This window comes from Agelaius phoeniceus, chromosome 12 (assembly GCF_051311805.1).
Source record: "Agelaius phoeniceus isolate bAgePho1 chromosome 12, bAgePho1.hap1, whole genome shotgun sequence".
Classification (NCBI taxonomy): Eukaryota; Metazoa; Chordata; class Aves; order Passeriformes; family Icteridae; genus Agelaius; species Agelaius phoeniceus.
Window position 1 is genome coordinate 15,709,462 of NC_135276.1, and position 13,336 is coordinate 15,722,797.

Below are 13,336 nucleotides of genomic sequence, written 5' to 3' on the forward strand. Positions count from 1 at the left end.
CACACTCCTGTCCCAGGCACACAGCTGGGTCACACTCCTGTCATCCCAGGGACACAGCTGGCTCACACTCCTGTCCCAGGGACACAGCTGGGTCACACTCCTGTCCCAGGCACACAGCTGGGTCACACTCCTGTCCCAGGCACACAGCTGGGTCACACTCCTGCTGTCCCAGGGACACAGCTGGGTCACACTCCTGTCCCAGGCACACAGCTGGGTCACACTCCTGCTGTCCCAGGCACACAGCTGGCTCACACCTGCCCTGGCTGCCATGGAGCCCCTGAGGCCCCTCCAGCCTCCTTCCCCACCAGCCTGGGCACCAGCACCACTGAAGGCATGGCAGCCCAGCAGGCAGCCAGGACAAGGAAGGGCCTCTGGTGCTGTGGGTGAGAGAGAAGCAGCTCAGAGGGACCTGGCTTCTATCCATGGTAATGCAGAGGGAGCAACCACCATGCCCAAGGAGCTCAGGAAATGGAGCCCATCCTGCTCCCAGCCTCTTTCTGGGACAAAGTTTAATGCTTTTATTCTGCTCTGTGGTGGAAGAGACCATCATCTCTACCTTTGGTAATGTGATCACCTTTACAGGTGTTGGATTTATCACCCAAGATCTCCTCCAAGTGAAAAGACTTAAAAAAAAACCCAAACAACATGAACTGGTACAGGAAAATAACTGAGCCACTTGAGATAAATTATTGCACTGTAGTAGGAAGGAAAAGGAACTTGGTGTTCGATTAGACACCTAAAGTTTCTCTTACAATCTCTTTTGTTTCCTTATAATTTTCTATGTTTTTTTCATCTTTGCTGTCACTCTGTCAACAACATGGCCATTATCAGTTTGGAGCTCTCCACTGAACCATCAGGGTCTGTAAAAGATTACTCTGGGCACAAGATCTCTGTTATTGTACTGCACTGCAAGCTCACATCCCATTCACTTTTTTCAGCCTTACCCAGGTCTTTTAGCATTACTGGTTCTAAGCTTACTGGGAGTTTGGTAATTTGACTTGCTGGATTCTGTCAAAATCAGGAGGCTCTTGGTGGAAGTAAAACCCAGGATGAGAATGAAAGGTGCTGTATTTCCAAAATGTAACAACAGAGATGCCAAAAGGTGACAAAACCCATTTCTGCTGCCTCCTGAGACTGCTAACCCAAAGCCTGTGCACGTCAAGAGCCCAGCCCTGACTTCTAAGAATACAAGCCCTTTAAAGATCCTGAAAAAATAGTGTGGATTGAGGTACAGACTTCAAAATCTTTGCAGAAGAAAGGCTCCATGGAAGCACAGTTGCACAGAGCCTAGAGCATTTCTCAGGAAAAGGAAATAAAATTCAACCAAAACTGATTTAAAGCAGCTCATCTTTTAATTGGTCCAGACACAATTTTTCTGGTTGTACAGAAGTTCCTGTGCTCCTCTGTGAAGGGATGAGCTCTACAAACTTTTCTCAAGAAAATTAAGAAGTAAATGACTCGGGAAGCCAAAGTCAAGCTGTACAATTACATATCCCTAAAAAGTGGGGAGAAAACAGAAAATGTTATTTTAGTTGTTGCCACAATCCCAAAAAGGCTTTGAGAGCTGGGTAGCTCTGCTTACCTTTCTGGTAATGATCTCAGGATTTATGATGTCAAAGAGATCAAGCCTTTTGCTGTTCAGCAGTGAGGTCAGAGCTGATCCAATACCTGTGGGATCAGCAAACCCATCCAGTTACAGGGATGTCCATCCTGGCTTGCTGCTGCTAATTGTGCCTCAATGTCCCACGACCTTCAGCCTGACAGAAAACTCACTTTTCCTTTCTCCCAGCCATTTACATGGGGTTCCTCATTCCCCAAGTGTATCCAGCAGAAATTTCAAACAGATTTCAATAGAAATTCAAACCACAAATGTGGTTCCCCTCACTTCCCAGTTATCAGTGTTATTGATGTATTTTTTTCAGTGCTCAGGTTTAGGAGATCTGATGTTAGACAATTTATGGAGCAGGCTGGACTTCCCCAAAGGAAAACTCACTTGAAGTTACTTCTGGAATGCCAGCAACCAAGATCATATTCTGCAGGAAGCTTTGTATGGATGGGTCCTCCTGAAAACCAGAAATTTCATACAAAAATTATTTAAAAGACATTGTTTAGCCTCAAATGGCTTAGAGAATACTTTTTTTAGGACTTACCCCACTTGGATCAGCTGTGCATTTAAACACTTTAATCTCCACACTGAAAGGAAGGGGGGAAAAGGGGAAGAAAAGTCACTAAGTGCTGCAGAGATCCTCCTTTTGTGCTGCTTTTAAACATGGGCCAAAAGAGGCAACTCCCAAGAGAGCACAGCACCAACCTGGAGTCCACAGGCTGCAAAATGAGTTTCTTGTCTGCATAGGTAGCTTGGATGGTGGCTGTGATTTCCTGCAGAGAGAAGAACAGCAGGGTTCAGGCATAGCCTCCATAGCAAGGAGCTGCATTTGGATGTTTTGGGTTGTTTTCTGGGAGCCAGAGCTCAACATCCTTTTGGCTGTACCTCCAGGTGTTGCTAGAGAAGGCCAGCACTTTCCTTCTCCCCTTGCATGCAATAAAGTCCCCCCTGATGCCCACAGCCTCAGCCTCTGGAGCTGCAGGCTGGCTCACCCACTGCACTTTTGCTATTTTGTGAATCCTGCACAAGGATGGAAATGGCTTTCTAGGGTGTTCTTTCCCATGACACCCAGCTCAACATCTGACTGGATGTAGAGAGAACAGCCTCAGGGCTGCCACAGGTAGTCAATCCAATGCAGACCAAATTAAAAAAAGAAAGCAATCTCTGAATTCTGGCCACTTAGGCTCATTGCCTTGCTGTTGTCTGCATGTAAACACTCATTTAAGAGGAACATTTTGTGATGCAGTTGCAGATCACAGCCAGGGTTTTGGCAATCCAGGAGCAGATCTCATCCTAGGAGCCACAATTTTGGGGATCACCTCTAGTCCAGTCCTTCTGCAATCCTTGAAATGTATTTCAAGATACCATTTGGGGCATAAGGAACAGCCATGCATATTTCCTCTAACACCCTGCTAACAGGGGATACTTGCTGAGAGAATTATTCTCAGCTGTGGTTAAACCTTTAAAATTGAGTGTGCCCAGCCCTCAGGCAAGGGTTTGGGCTGGTTTTGTGTCTGTCTCAGCCCACAGCTACAAGACTGGACAAACACACTGCTTTCCTGTGATGCTAACCATGACAGGGAAGCTGTTGGCATTTCTTTTTTCTGCTTCCTTAGATTCACTATAAAATAGTTTGGGGTGAAACACAGTGTAATCAGGACCCTTCACACAGGCTCACATAGAGAAAAAGGTCATATTTTGAGCTCCACATTCTTCAGAGCTTCATGTCCATTTCTGACACAGCATACTCTTAGTGTGGAGCTGGAATTTGGGTACAAGGAGAGTTCAAAATAAATACATTCCCATGGTGCCTTCACTTTCTCCTAAAACATCTCAGTGACACTATCCTGTGTCAGAGAAATGTTAATGGGGCTCCTCAGAGCTTTCTGCTGCTCTGACCACCTTGCACACTGATAGTGGCTGGCCAGCTGAGGGGCATTGAGCCAACACGGCCACTGCCACCATTTCCAGCCTCAGAGGTCAGAGGAACACATGGGAGTGTTGAAAGAAACTGATTTACCTTCTCCACCTGCTGTGAGCTCCCCACCCACCCTTCCCAAAGGGCTCCCTGCACACCAGGGATGGTCCTGACCTGGGACAGGGCCTGTCCCAAGCTCTTCACAGCCAGGAGGTGCCAGAACTGACCTTCTCCATGTACAGGGCCACCAGGGGTTCTTCTCCTGCCAGGAGGATGCTGACCTCCACTGCCACTGAGGACCTCACAATGGTGCCTTCAGGCTGAAAGGAAATCTGGGGCTGGCTGAGACTCCACACCTTGGCCACAGAGTCATTGTAGGAGGTGCCTTGGAAAATCTGGTTGGGTAAGGAGCAGAAGTTGAGTCAGGCTTTTTCCATACCAATTTCATGCCAGCTTGTCACACAGCTGCATTCCTTCTGCTGTCCCCAGCTCCTCCTCCTGTTCACCCAAGCCCAGTAACTCAGCCAGGTTTCAGGGAAACTGGAAACCAGTTGGAAGATGGAGATGGAGATGGAAACCAGCATGGAAGATGGAGAATTCCTCCTTGCACAGCACAACTGCTTCTCCATCAGCCCCTCTTTTCCTCCATCTGGCCCACCCAAGACTCAGATTGTCAAGGGAAGGACCAAAGTTGTTACAATGCAACAGAATCCATTTGAAATGTCCTCATTTGGCATGCAACGCTCAGAACAGGACAAAAAGTTACCATCTGCACTGCCTTCCTCTGCACTTCTGAGTCTTCCATCTCAAACAGCTCCTTCAGAAACAAACCAGAAACAGATTGTGGAAAAACAAAAGGTTGTGCTTGCTCCTGGTGCAGAGCACTGAGGTGAGGGCAGGACAGGGCTGAGCTCCCCCAGCTCCCCCCCTTTTTTCCATCCCAGTGATCCCCCAGAAAATCACATCCCTCTACAATTCAGCAGACAAGTTTCCTGTCAGCTGCTCTTATCCCTCCAAGGAATAACTCTGCCCTCTTGATAAGAGGGCACCAGTTCCAGGACCACATGAAGTGACAGACTGTAGATTTCTACCTTCTACAAAAACCAGCTCTCACCAAAAACATGGCATTTAGTGAATTTTCCACTTTCTCCCCAAAATATGATGTATGGGGTAAGGAGGGCACCCCTCTGGGACTGACCTGGAGTTTCTCCCCTCTGAGGTCCAGCACCAGCTGCCCATCCAGGAAGGCTGCAGCAGCCAGGGAGCTGAGGCTGTGCTCAGAGAACCAAAAGTAGAGCATGCGGGACTCGGTCAGCAGGGATGGGGAGAAAACGGAGTCACTGAGCCTGCTGGAGCTGTTCCTGTACAGCACAATGCCCTGGGCAGGAAAACAAGGGGCTGGTCACAGCAAGTGGCAGGGAGACAGGAGAAAAGCCAACACCTGTGTGACCGTGCTCACAGGGGTTTTTGGATGGGGGAAGAGATGAGGATCTGACTCCATGTTTCAGAAGGCTTGATTTATTATTTTATGATATATATTACATTAAAACTATACTAAAAGAATAGAAGAAAGGATTTAATCAGAAGGCCAGCTAAGAATAGAATAGGAAAGAATGATAACAAAAGCTTCTGTCTCAGACAGAGTGTCCAAGCCAGCTGACTGTGATTGGCCATTAATTAGAAACAACTGCATGAGACCAATCACAGATGAATCTGTTGCATTCCACAGCAGCAGATAACCATTGTTTACATTTTGTTCCTGAGGCCTCTCAGCTTCTCAGGAGGAAAAATCCCAAGGAAAGGGTTTTTTCATAACAGATGTCTGTGACACACCTGCATTTCCATGGCAAGGCAAGGGCCTGGCTGGACACAGCAGGGAGCATCAGCAGTGCCCCAGCACAGCCCCACAGAACCAGCCCCTCCAAGCCCTGCAGAGCACAGCATGGCCAGAAATCTTTGGAGTCTGAGCAGCCTGGGGTGCTTTACCTTGTGGTGGGACTCTATGTACGTTGCTTTTATGACAGGGTCTGATGCAAGGGAGATATCAACAGCGATGTCCTTGTACCGGACAAAATTGGCTGCGGGAAAAACACAAAAACCTCACACCAGAAACAGGACCTTGAGCAGGGATTGTGACTGTCACTTTTAGGGCTGGGTGCAGGGGGTGACAGGGATGTTATGAGGGACACAGGGGTGGCAAAAGGGTTCCCACTCCTTTGGATGCTAGCACTGATCTTGCTAAAGCTCCCTGACTCTGTTTCTTCCCTGAGAAATTGGGATAATTATGCTCAGTTTTACATTGCACTCCTTTTCCCTGATATTTGGGAGTGGGAAATCTCCAGATGGTGTACAGCCTCATGCCTAATCCTGCAGTACCTGCTCCTGTTCTAGCTAACACTGGTCCTGCAGCATCCTGCACAGCTGATCAGTGCATACTGAAGAGAAATTCTTTATTAATTGAAATGTCTTTGAATCTATGTAATCATCCTAAAAGATTCAGCCTGATGCAGAAAAATCCAAACATAACATTACTACAGTTTATTTTTGCTGCTGTCTGAGGGCTTGGGATCCCATACACATTTTTGAAGGACATTTTTGATGGATGTGGCTACCACTCAAACATTAAAAGCTGTACATCAAAAAAGAAAGCAGAAAAAACAAGAATATTTACCTGCTAAATCAAGTATATAATTTGTCAGCATCTGAGCAACAGCATTTATTTCCTTGCACACCTACAGGAGGAAAAGAGGGAGAAAATTAAGGGAAAGGGTAGGATTTTGCACTGCAGAGCAGAGCTGAGCCTCATTGAGGTCTAGGGGCTGTTGGTCAGAGTCCCATGACAGCCTCAGGGTCAGCAGCAGCTCTCACTTTGCCCAAGCTGCTTTTTTATTGTGGATTCAGTTTATTTGTCCTATTTTTCATGAGCACTAACATGTCACTGCTACTGTCTTGTGGGCAAGAAAAGTGTGTGGCATACACAGAGAGCTTCCCTCAGTCCACAGGCTGATCTTATCTTACCTCCCTCTTGAGGACAAGCTTCAGAGTGAAGGAGATGAAATCTGTGAAGAGCTGCTTCAGCCAGCCAGGCCTGTGCAAGACAGGGAGCACAGTGAGCTCTGCACCTTTGGGTGGGTGGCATTTGGGGACAATAAATCTCGATGCTGAAAGGGGTCAGACTCACTGCTTGTCTCCCTGGAGGTGAAGTGTGAGTTTGTGGAAAGTCAGGTAGCAGTCTGAAGCATCAGGAGCCACTTGGTCCTTTTGGCACACTGCAAGGGACGAAAGGAAAAAGGAAAAAAAACAAAAAATAGTTGATTTGCTACTGAGAGGAGGAGGCAGAGTGCACTTTGCAGACACTGCAGGCCTGGAGCTGGAGCAGGGCACCACTGCAGAGGGCTCCCCACATCTCCCAGGGGATGCTTCCAAAGCATTCCAGGCCCTGCCAGGTTGGGGCAGGTGGGGCTGCCTTGCACCTGGATGGTTCCTGCCCACAGCCCCAGCAGAGCTGGCCTGCCAGGCACCCTTCTTCCTCTGCATTCCTGCCAGCTGCCCTGGCCTCTGCCAGCAGGGACTCAGCTGTCCCCTGACACAACCCAGGAGAATGTGGACAGCACATGCAACCCACAAACCACAGTGGGGAGGGAATTTATTCATATTGCAAAATGTTTGGGTATTGCAGCATACTTACTCAGATTGATATTTAGCTGGAGATCAATGGAAGACTCAATTTCAAAATCAACTGAATGGAAAAGCTGCAAGCTGTAATGGCAGAAGAGGGGACATTGAGGAACCTGAGCCAGGAGCAGCTTCTCCCTGACAGATGTGGATTTTATAACACCTCTCACAGCTCTCCTTGCACTGCACTGGGCCAACCCCCAGGACAGCCCAGTCCATCTCAGACACTCTGGCTTTAAATCATTGCAAACTCCTGCCTTAGTGGCACTTTGGAGCATTAACTCCCCCTTTTTATCCACTCAGAGTTTACAGAGCAACAAAGCAGAGAGACTCAGTCAACTCCTGTGCTTTGGCCATCTGGTCTTGCATGCAAGGTGAGGACAGAAAGGCAGAAAGCAAGATGGGGCTGAGAAGCTCTGCTGGAGTATAAACTCCTGTCTCAGGCAGCCATCAATGCAGGCAGGGCCAGAGAGACTGAGGAGAGCAGCCCCACTTGTGCTTTGCCACAGTGCTGGGGGCAGCAGCAGAGCTGGGAGAGGAGATGGACAGCAGGGCTGGGAGAGGAGATCAGCAGCAGAGCTGGAAATGGAGCTCAGCAGCTCCAGCCCCACAGGTCAGTCCCAGGGGCAGCAGCAGAGCTGGGAGAGGTGCTCAGCAGCAGGGCTGGGAGTGGAAATCAGCAGCAGAGCTGGGAGGGGTGCTCAGCAGCAGGGCTGGGAGGGGAAATCAGCAGCAGGGCTGGGAGAGGTGCTCAGCAGCAGGGCTGGGAGAGGTGCTCAGCAGCAGGGCTGGGAGAGGTGCTCAGCAGCAGGGCTGGGAGTGGAAATCAGCAGCAGAGCTGGGAGAGGTGCTCAGCAGCAGGGCTGGGAGAGGTGCTCAGCAGCAGAGCTGGGAGAGGTGCTCAGCAGCAGGGCTGGGAGTGGAAATCAGCAGCAGGGCTGGGAGGGGAGCAGGGCAGCTGCAGCCCCGTACTCACAACCAGGCCCCAGCGTAGCCGTAGGTCAGGGTCCCTTTGAACAAGGCTGTCACATTCCTAATGGAGATGTGGATGGCATTGTCCTCCTTGAGCTCCACCTCACTCCTCTCGATGGACAAGTCATTGACCTGGATGCTGGAAACAACAGAGACAGAGCTTGTCCCAGCCCAGAGGAGTTTGCTGGGGTTGTTTTGGGTTTGTTCCTGAGGAATGGGATCTCTGAGGGACTCTGGTGCCAGACTCTGGAGCTTTTGCAAATCCCAGGGCCAGGTACAAGGACAGTGACAGTGATGCTTGTGCTCAGCCTTGGTGCACTGTGCCACGTTTGGATACAAGGTTTTGGGATGATTTAAACAGGAAACATGGAACAATGCCCTGTTTTGTTGCAGTGCTCTGTGCAGCTGTGGCCATGACAGGAAGTCTGTTTTGTGAGTACACCTCTGGATTTGTGGTCCCCAAATAAAAGTGAATAAAACAGAGACACCCAGCCTGCCTGCTTTGTCACAAACACAGCCAAGTGACATCCTGCTGACAGGGGTGGCTCTGGCAGCCTGGATGGGTCCCCTCTGCCTCTCAGTGTGCCTTGGGCACCATCTGCCATCAGTGGCCACAGGTACCCCAGCCCACAGGGATGTTACTCCCCATCCCCATTGTCAGAAATGAGCTCTACATGCTGCCTTCCCACTCATCTGGAAAAATAAATAACTTAAATAACACATTAGCAGCCTAAACCTTAACATGCAAATTGTCTGCGAGGCTTAGATCCAAAACTGTGTCTGCCCCAGTCCAGAGCTTTGCTTTCCCCAGGAACTGCTGGATCGAGGCTCCCTCCTAGGGCAGTTTCTGGTCCCCTGTGTGCCCCATCCCCTCCCCTGGCACAGACACACACAGATACTCACCCACTGAGCCCATAGGCCACCCTGCCCAGCAGCCTCATGGACCTTTCCCCGGTGATGTTTGGGAACTGGGCGTTCCTGAAGGCTGCCTGAATGACCTGGGCTGTCTCCCGGTTCACTGCGGGTGGAAGAAAAGGGCAGAGATGTCAAACTGCAATCTGTCCTGGCTGCAAAGCCAGAGCTGCTCTCTGGATTAAAGCACTACAGAAGGCTTTTATCTGAGGCATTTGTGTTGGATTCAGGAAGCACTAGAAGTAGTTTCAGAGTAAATAAGGAAAATTAAAAATCCCTAACTGTGACAGCTGATGGCAGCAAGGGACAGCAGCGTGTGTGGCTCGACAGCCACCAGTGGGAGCTGTCCCAGGGAGTCGTGGGCAGCTTTCACACACCTCAGGAGCAGATTTTGGAAAGGGCAAGGCTGTGCTCATCCTTACACCACACAAGCTGCTGACTTTACCCCAGTGCTTTGCTTTGTTTCTGCTTATTTGTATTGCAGTCAGCTCTTGGGTTTATAAAGAAAAATTTCTGAAAAAGTTTCTGTGCCCATTTTCCTAATGTTACACAGCCCATTCCAGCCTCAGCCTCAAACACATCCTTGTACAGGATTTTTCCTTCCAGAAATACCCTCTGTTAGTTCAGCCCAGCATGAATACACCTTTCTCTGCATGTCCCACTGTCAGATGGGACAGGACAGAGGTGTTCCCACCCTCCACAGAAGAATTAAGTTCTTCCCCCGCCTGCAAAGCTCCCAAATCCTTGCAGATAACCCCACAGCATGTGAGAACCCGTTTCCCCCCTTCTGCCTACCGACCCCAAGAGATGAGATTGCAATGAGGAGAGAAATCAAGCACACATTTGTTCAAACTCTTTCATCATGCCAAGCCCAAAGGAACATCACTAAATCCTGGGGCTGAGGAGAGGAGATGAGGACAATTTTCAAGCTCCTTTGCCTGCTCACGCTTTAACCTGTGCTCCAGGCAGGTGTTCACACAAGAGGCAGAGAAGCAAGAAACCCCCTCCCTGGGCTGATCTGCCCCAGATTCGCGGCAGAGCTGGGGCAAGGGCAGCCCCAAGGCGCAGGCACTTACACAGCAATGCCGCGGGCTTGGTCATCCTGCAGACGATCCCCGTGCCTCGGTAGGGAAAGGGCCCAAACTCGCAGGCTGCTGCTGCGTGGACAAGCCCTAGCAGGATGCTGAAGGTCCCCAGCACCATCCTGCCAGCCCAGCACATCCTCAGCCAGAGCAGAGAGAGCTGAGGAGACCAAGTGATTCTTGACGGAGGCAGAGCTGCTTTCATACCCCCAGCAGAGCCCACTCGAAGCAGGACATGACCTGCTTCCTCCACTTATCAAAACTCATCACACATTTCCTAATCTTCCTATAGTTTCCTTAACACCAGTCATGTTGCACGCTGCCTTCCTCCCTCAGCAGGAGTTTGGGCTGCAGGGCTTGGTGCTGCTGCCAAGACTGCTTTAGCTCAGGACATGGACACACCAGGGTGGGTGGGAAAAGCTGGAGGGGGATGGAGAGTGGAGGAGGATAAAGTCAAGGGAGCAGCCTCACATGCTGCCTCAAGCCACTTCATCATTTCTTCTTCATGCAGAAATATTCCTTATTTTGTGTTCCTGCAGTAATTCCCCAGCAAAGCCCTGTTTGAAAGGTGCCTACATCACTCACTGCTCCTCCTTCCACTGATTTTATACACACTGGGGGGAAACTGAGGCACACTCCTGGGACAGGAGTGTTTCCTGCTCCCACTGGGTGAACCCACATCTCCTGGAAGGCTCCATGACCTGGGATGCTTTTTGCCTCTTGTCTGGGTTTGTGAACAGTCTGATATGCCCCCATCCCATGAAGGCAGAGCTTTCCCTGCACCCAGACTCTCAGCTGCTGTTTGGGGAACATCAGAGACCCAGGCTCACACCCACTCCTTGTGCACACCTGCCCCGTGTGCCACTGCCCTCCTGCACCTCTGCTGCGCTGCTGGGGCCCCTCCCAACCCCAAAACAACCCCCAGCACAAACCAGAGCGGGGTTATTTCAGAAAGGAGGCCCACAACAGCTCCCCTGAACCTTTTTGCCAGAAAAGGCTGAGGGAGAAGCCCAGGTGAGAACTTGGCAGCGCTGCAGGAGCAGCGCCCTGAGCGAGGCGCGGTGCCAGCCTCTCTCCTCTCCCTGGCAGATGCCTCATCCTCCCTGGGCAGGCCGAGCACATTTCCTGCGGGGTCCCCGCTGTCCAGCAGCCCCCACCCTGCCGGGCTGTTTTCTTCCTGAGTTGAGAAAGTGAACGGCCTCGGGTACCCCGCGGGAGGCACTGCCGGTCACTGACCCCGAGGGAAGCCGAGCATCTGCAGCTTTCTCCAGGCTCCTCCAGCAGAGCAGCGTGGTGGCCATGGACAGACTGCCTGCTGCCAGCCCGAAGTGCTTTGTAAATGAGCAGCGAATTGTTGGAAACACGCCGGACAGAGGCAGCAGGTGCTGGAGCAGCAGAGCTCCCACACGGCCTCATCTCAGCTGCCACAGCATCCCCGCTGCTCCGGCCAGGAGAACTCATCCCAAGGCAGCTGCACAGAGCCTGGCCATGTTACAAAAGGAGTGGAATTCAAGAGGATTTAACCATCTGACAGCTCTGTTTTCTGTCCTCTCAGTTTAAGGGTGTGGGCACAGTGGCCAATGCCTGGCATAAAGGGAACCCTGCAGGCCCCAGGAGGCCACAACCACTCCTTTGCTCAGGGCAGCAATTCACACCAGCGTGGAGGAAAGGGAAAACTGGCACTTTGACACAGGGGTATTTGCCACCAGGGTAGATAAAGGCACAAAGCCCAAGACCCCAGCCCCACTGTGCTGTTCCTGGTGGATCCAGTGCATTCCCAGCCCCCTTGCAGAGTCTGCTGTCAGCAGGCAACAGAGCTCAGAGAAAAGGTGAACAGGGAACTGCTGGGCATTGACCTCCAGCGGGAACAGGAAGGCTGGAGCCTTTCTGCCTACAATAGCAAAAGCATGTGGAACACAGAGATGCTGTGAGCATCCTTGTCCTGGAGTAACCAGGCAGAGGCCAGGGCAGCAGGGACACCAGAGCCCACCCCCCTCCCAGTGCAAGGTCAGGCTAGGACAAGTCAGGTCAGATTTAAAAGCCTAAGGAAAAGTTAATTTTGGCTAGCAGGAGGCAGGGCAGGCTTTAAACCCCAAAGAAAAGTTAAACATCCAAGCTGCAAAGGGGATGCTGGAAGATGTTTTGATAAATACTTGCTGTGTAAGGCTTTATCTGAAGGCCGTGCACGCACACATGCACTCACCACCTTGCTGTGCGCTGTCCTGTAACTGGGGTTGTTTTTCCCCACAGTGTCCAGGGCAGAGGTACATCACAGTGCCATTAATCTTTGTGCTGCATTGACCAAAACATGTGGTGTAACCCTGCAGATGCTTCCTGAGAGCTTTCCAGGTACACTGGCTGCACCCGTCAGCAGGACAGGCCCTGCAGCACCGCCAGGATCCAACTGCAGCTCAGCCCTGCCATGGCAGCAGGGCCAGCCCAAAGAGCACTGCTCCCATCTCACATAGATGTTTATAACATTGAGACAAATGGCATTCAAATTAGATTTGTTTTATGAACTAGTTAAATCAGTTAAAGCTATGCAATGTTTGAATACAGATTTGTGGTGCCAAAAGAAATTGGTATTACCCAAGTTACTCTCAAAATTTTAGAAAGCAGGAGTAACCTGGAATCCACCATCACACAATAAAGTGAGGGCTCTCAGTCTCAAGGAGTGTTCATGGGTGATGTCCTGACCCCAGGGGAGGGTTCCCCCACTGCAACTCCAAATTCTCCCAAAGCCAACTCAATTCCTTCTCTTCTGTATCAGTATCATCCATAACAACCTCCAAAAAGAAAAAATAAGCTGGCACACACAGGTGGTCCTAGGTCAGCCCAGGCTTTTCACAGCTGAGGGTGCCCAGGGCAGCTGGGTTGGAGCTGGAAGTGCAGCCAGCTGCATTTCTGTGGCACTGGTAAATCCAGGCTGAAAGGGCAGCAAATACAACTTTCAGTGCTACTGTGAGAAACTGGGGAGGTTCTTCTGCAGCTCAGGCCAATGAGCAGACACAAGACATGGAGCCAACAGTGCCCAGGATTTGTCCAACCCTCCCAGGCAGGCAGCTGAACATGAACTCACCGCAGGTTTGTGAGGGGCTGTCACACCAGGGCTGGTTCACCCCCATGATATCACTCCATTTGAAATTCACAGCACCTTGAACACTAGCAGGC

At 50.7% G+C, this 13,336-nt stretch overlaps 1 protein-coding gene across 1 annotated transcript; it reads right to left on the reverse strand.

Annotated features, from left to right (window-relative positions):
- Nucleotides 1–1,333: 1,333 nt before the first annotated feature.
- On the reverse strand, nt 1,334–10,305 carry CETP (cholesteryl ester transfer protein). Its single transcript, XM_054640925.2, has 16 exons — nt 10,160–10,305; nt 9,075–9,189; nt 8,176–8,310; nt 7,213–7,283; nt 6,706–6,793; nt 6,543–6,612; nt 6,196–6,256; nt 5,511–5,602; nt 4,723–4,902; nt 4,291–4,341; nt 3,752–3,919; nt 2,312–2,379; nt 2,151–2,193; nt 1,994–2,063; nt 1,583–1,668; nt 1,334–1,495 (listed from the first exon to the last, which is right to left on the reverse strand). The coding sequence occupies exons 1-16, from the start codon at nt 10,302–10,304 to the stop codon at nt 1,421–1,423; spliced, it is 1,518 nt and encodes a 505-aa protein (XP_054496900.2). The 5' UTR covers nt 10,305; the 3' UTR covers nt 1,334–1,420.
- Between the last annotated feature and the right edge of the window lie 3,031 nt (nt 10,306–13,336).